This window comes from Perkinsus marinus (assembly GCF_000006405.1).
Source record: "Perkinsus marinus ATCC 50983 genomic scaffold scf_1104296942772, whole genome shotgun sequence".
Taxonomy (NCBI): domain Eukaryota; phylum Perkinsozoa; order Perkinsida; family Perkinsidae; genus Perkinsus; species Perkinsus marinus.
Window position 1 is genome coordinate 1 of NW_003212025.1, and position 4391 is coordinate 4391.

The following is a 4391-nucleotide window of genomic DNA, read 5'->3' on the forward strand; positions in this document are numbered from 1 at the left end:
AAATACCAACTTTTACTCGGGGAGTATATCTATAACTCCGCTCCTGATCTAATGCTATACATCAACAGAAAGAGAATCGTTCATAATGGTATCCCTCCATGTTTCACTTTCATATTTTGGTTTTCTTTGGCAGGGGGAACCACCTTTGGAAAAAACTTGGAAGACAAACTAGCGTGAAGAAGCAATCGTTTTCGGTCGACCTGCAGGTTATCAGATATTAGAGTTTCACCACCCTAGTGATATGAAAAACACAAGTGAAAAATGTATATTTCACGACTACTGCATATCATCGCGAACATCTCGTTTTTCGCCACTTCACGTAAAACGGGTGAAACTCCATTCAACTAGAATATTAAACAGTTTCACAGTCTCTAGATTGCATGTACTGCATGAAATAGAGAACAGATGTCTAAATCTTGCTTTCTTGCTTTGACTTGAGATTCCTCAACGGTGCTCGACAAGTGCTTGCGAAGGGAAAACCTGATGTTGGCGTTATGCGTGCTAGGTTGATCATATAGCCTTGAGAGTATCTATAATCCCATCCTCTAGCTTGGCGGACTTGCGAGGAATTAGTTTTAGTCTGATACCACTCCTTCGCCACTTTAGAGTTGCTGCTCTCCTTACGCTATGTCCTCGCTAGCAGCGCCGATGGGGCCCAGAGAGTCCGGCATGCTAAGAACACACCGAGTCGTCGGCGTCGTATGCGGCCCTCAACCAGCTGCTGTCACTAAAGTAGGCTCGCAGACTTTCGTCACTGCAGTAACCCACGCGGCTTGGCAGGTAGTAGGGGGGCGATGTGGCGAAGGAGTGGTTGGAAAATATGTTCGCTTTCTTCAACTTTACTCGGATGCTTCCTCATTTATTATAGGAGTTTGGGTAGATGTATAGAAACCGATGAGAATTTCCCGAATTTTTTTCAAAGAAATTCATACCGTCGGTCACACATGTAGTTGACCATGTGCATATTTTCCCAGAAGAGTGGTATGAATAATTAAATAGTTGCTCTTATGTTCATGAGAATATTCTGGAGAAATGACGAAAGTCGTTTTTAAGTGCTACTGAGAATCACTATGTTCGTGGAATTCTTATGTCAACGGTGCGGTTGCATAAACTCCCATCAGGTCTACGACATCGAGAGTCTCGACATCCGCTATATCCAGCCTGCTGCTCGTGAAACAGCTACCAGTATTGTCGCGGTAGGAGACACTACTATCGCTGGTTATCACGACGGACGAATTTGCGTATGGCATAAGATGGTTCCTATTGCGATGACCACTGAAGGGCACCGAGGCAGCGTTGAGTAATAAACGTCTTGCGATTGGTTTTTATTATATTGAATTTTTACCACAGTTTTCTCAAGATTTCCCCCTCCCCCCGATTAATTCTTATTTGCGATACCATTTTCCCACGCGTTTTCATTTCATTTATCGAAAGTCTTCAGCGCCGAAGTAGTCAAAAATTGAGAATTTTTTTATAATACAACTTTGCGATTTATACAATTTTCACTGATTTCCTCAGATCTCTATATCTACTTGGTAGTACCTTCCTACTGAGTGTTGGCTCCAGCGGAAATGAGGTACTGCTATGGACGCTTCCGAGCTCCCTCACTAAGCCCGGGGGTCAAATTATAGGGCCCACAAGACTAAACTTGGGTTATGAACTTACTACTGCTATCCATATTCCAACATATCTCAATAAGATGCTTATTGCTGGCCGAAGCGGCGAATTGGAACTGTGGAATTTGAAGTCGAATCGGAAAGTTCACACTTTTTCGTGTTTGACTGACGATTCCGCCATCACTGCTCTGGCGCCCTCCCCTGCCCTGGACGTTGTTGCTGTCGGCTTTGAAAGCGGCAGAATTTTCATAGTAAACTGTCGCACTGATCAGCTTCTGTTTACTCTGGCGACTACTGAAAGCAGGGCCTCCGGGTCAATCACTGGTCTCGCTTTCCGCACTGATAACGGCGACCATAACGGTGTGCTGCTGTCGAGCACATCTGAGGGTGATATCTTTGTATGGGATCTCGCTGAGAAAATCCTTCATAGTGTGGTCAAGAAAGCTCACGATGGATCTATATCAACTCTCGCGGCTGTTCCTGGCGAACCTTTGGTGGTGACTACTGGTAGTGATAATGCGATATGTGTTTGGATTTTCGACAAGCCCGATGGTAGTATGAGGCTACTACGTCACAGAAGGGGCGCGAGTGAGCCCATCACTCACGTTGAAGTATATGGTGACACTACGAATAATGCTGAGTGTAACGATCTTCTTATCAGCTCGGGAAACCGCGTTGGTAAAATGAGTCTGATTCAGCAGAAACAGAATAAAATTTGGAGCATCTCTAACATAAATAAGGCCACTGCCGGGCTGGGTTCTCGAATGAGGTGGAGGCGACCTGGAGACGGCAGTCTCGGTGAAATCTTATCGCTAGCTGGGACCAGATTGCGACAATATGATTGGCCGAATGTGGTTACGGCTCACAAGGGGTCTCTCTATGCTACTGTGTGGAGCGGTTATCAGCAGGCTCTCGTGAATCGCCAAATTGAAGTTCCTGACAACAAATCGGAGGTGGTCCGTGTTGCTGTGAGTGACTGCGGTAATTACGCTTGTGTGGGGCTCAAGAACGGCGAAGTTCACCGCTTTAATATGCAGAGTTGCCTCTATCGTGGTTTGGTCACTAATCATGAAAACGGCGGTGAAATTTCTATTCTGGAGTTCTTGTCTGCTACTACTATCTTATCGGGCTCGTCAAATGGCCGAAAGCTGCGATTAACTACTATTGGTACCAGCTCGAAGACTCCTTATAGACGTCGAGACATAGACCTACCACAGGGAGAGGGCAGTACTGTTGCCGCAGTCGTCCAGGGCGCTCTAGCCGCGGTCGCGATGAGCAGAGGAGAAGGCGTTCTGGTGGTGGACCTGGATTCAGGAAGGGTCGTGAGACGCTTGGATGAGCTCAAGGCGCCTATTACGGCTATGGGGTGGTCACATAACGGTCAGCTGCTAACTGTGGCAGATTCTGATGCAAAAATGGTAATCTACGATCTTCCTACTGCTAGTGTGGTTGATCGTGTTGTCTTTACCTCGCCGGTCTTGGCTCTATGCTGGAGCACTGGTGATGCTTTCTTGATCACTACACACGCCCATACTTCCAAATATGGCGCTCTACATCTCTGGACTAATACGAAACTGCTTGGTCGCAAAGATCAGTCGAATGTGTCGTCAGTCCCACGCGAGTATGTTCCCATTGATCAAGCAGAAAAGGAAGGAGAGATGGAAGTTGATGAAAATGTCTCTGCTGGTGACGAAGTTCTGACTAGTTCTGTATCTTACCAACCACAAGTTCGAGGGGCTATCACTCTTTCTGAGGTGCCACGTACGAGTTGGCAATATGCTCTGAGATTAGATGAGATAAAGGAGCGCAATAAGCCAGTGGGCCCGCCCAAAAAACCGGAGAGCGCGCCATTTTTTCTCCCTACTGTATATGATAATGCAAAGCCGCTGTTCGCGCCTTTGGAAGAACCAGCAGCAACGGCGGAGACTAGTGAGGAGCCTGAAAAGAAGAGAATGAAATTTGATGGTGGCAGTGACTTCAATTCGGTGATGGACTCGGAGTTCGAGAGAAAGATCGTTGAGAGGGACTGGGAGGCAGCGCTGGAGTATCTTAAAAAACAGACGGCCAGCGGATTGAACCTGTGCCTCAGCGAGATCAGAGATGAGAATCTCCGTTACGCTGTGGAGTACTTCGATGCGATGGCGGCTTCGGGGAAGGACTATGACTTGATACAGGTGATGTTGTAGTTTTTGTCACGCGCCACAAAATTCCATTGTGTTCGCACTTCGCTCATGCCGATATCGCTATCAGTATTTTGGAGTTTTTCAGGTCCAACTCTCCCTCTTCTTGAAGTTCCATGCTGATACGTTGTTGGAATCAACAGATGTAGGTGTGCGTAAAGCGGTCAAGGAGCTCAGCACACGGCTTGCCGCCAATTTCAAGGTCTTGAAAGGTTAATGAGCGCTTGAGTGCATTTACTTTCTTTTCAGACCTTCGATAAAGACTGTAGCCGTCTGGAGTGTCTGGTACGGTTGCTCTCAGGCGCTCAGATGGTGGCTATGGCTGGGCAGTAGTTGTGATTCACTCTACGTCAAAACGTCAAAAACTTCGAAGAATATCGTTTCCTCTACCAATCAGTGGAATACTTTGGGTTTAGTAAATCGCGGTCGCGGGTTCCAATCTATGCACGAACATTTCTCGCTTGCGAACAGCCGTAGCCCACAACATAGAGGATGGGGATGAGAGTATTATAATATTTCGCCGCATACAAGAGCCGCGCTCTTTCGAATGGTATGTGCTTGTAGATATAGTTGTAGAAAAACAATTTGGAAGAAC

The 4391-nt window shown here is 46.6% G+C and overlaps 1 protein-coding gene across 1 annotated transcript; it reads left to right on the forward strand.

Moving 5' to 3' along the window:
• Positions 1-604: 604 nt before the first annotated feature.
• Pmar_PMAR011458 (WD-repeat protein, putative) lies at positions 605-4156 on the forward strand. Its single transcript, XM_002781289.1, has 5 exons — positions 605-780; positions 1122-1300; positions 1519-3790; positions 3885-3998; positions 4046-4156. The coding sequence occupies exons 1-5, from the start codon at positions 628-630 to the stop codon at positions 4127-4129; spliced, it is 2802 nt and encodes a 933-aa protein (XP_002781335.1). The 5' UTR covers positions 605-627; the 3' UTR covers positions 4130-4156.
• Positions 4157-4391: the final 235 nt, after the last annotated feature.

Bases quoted from the DNA above. Each gene is read 5' to 3' on its own strand.
- Pmar_PMAR011458 (XM_002781289.1), top strand. From the start codon at position 628: ATGTCCTCGCTAGCAGCGCCGATGGGGCCCAGAGAGTCCGGCATGCTA. The intron at 781-1,121 runs GTAGTAGGGGGG...AACTCCCATCAG, and splicing joins TAACCCACGCGGCTTGGCAG to GTCTACGACATCGAGAGTCT. The intron at 3,999-4,045 runs GTCTTGAAAGGT...CTTTCTTTTCAG, and splicing joins GGCTTGCCGCCAATTTCAAG to ACCTTCGATAAAGACTGTAG.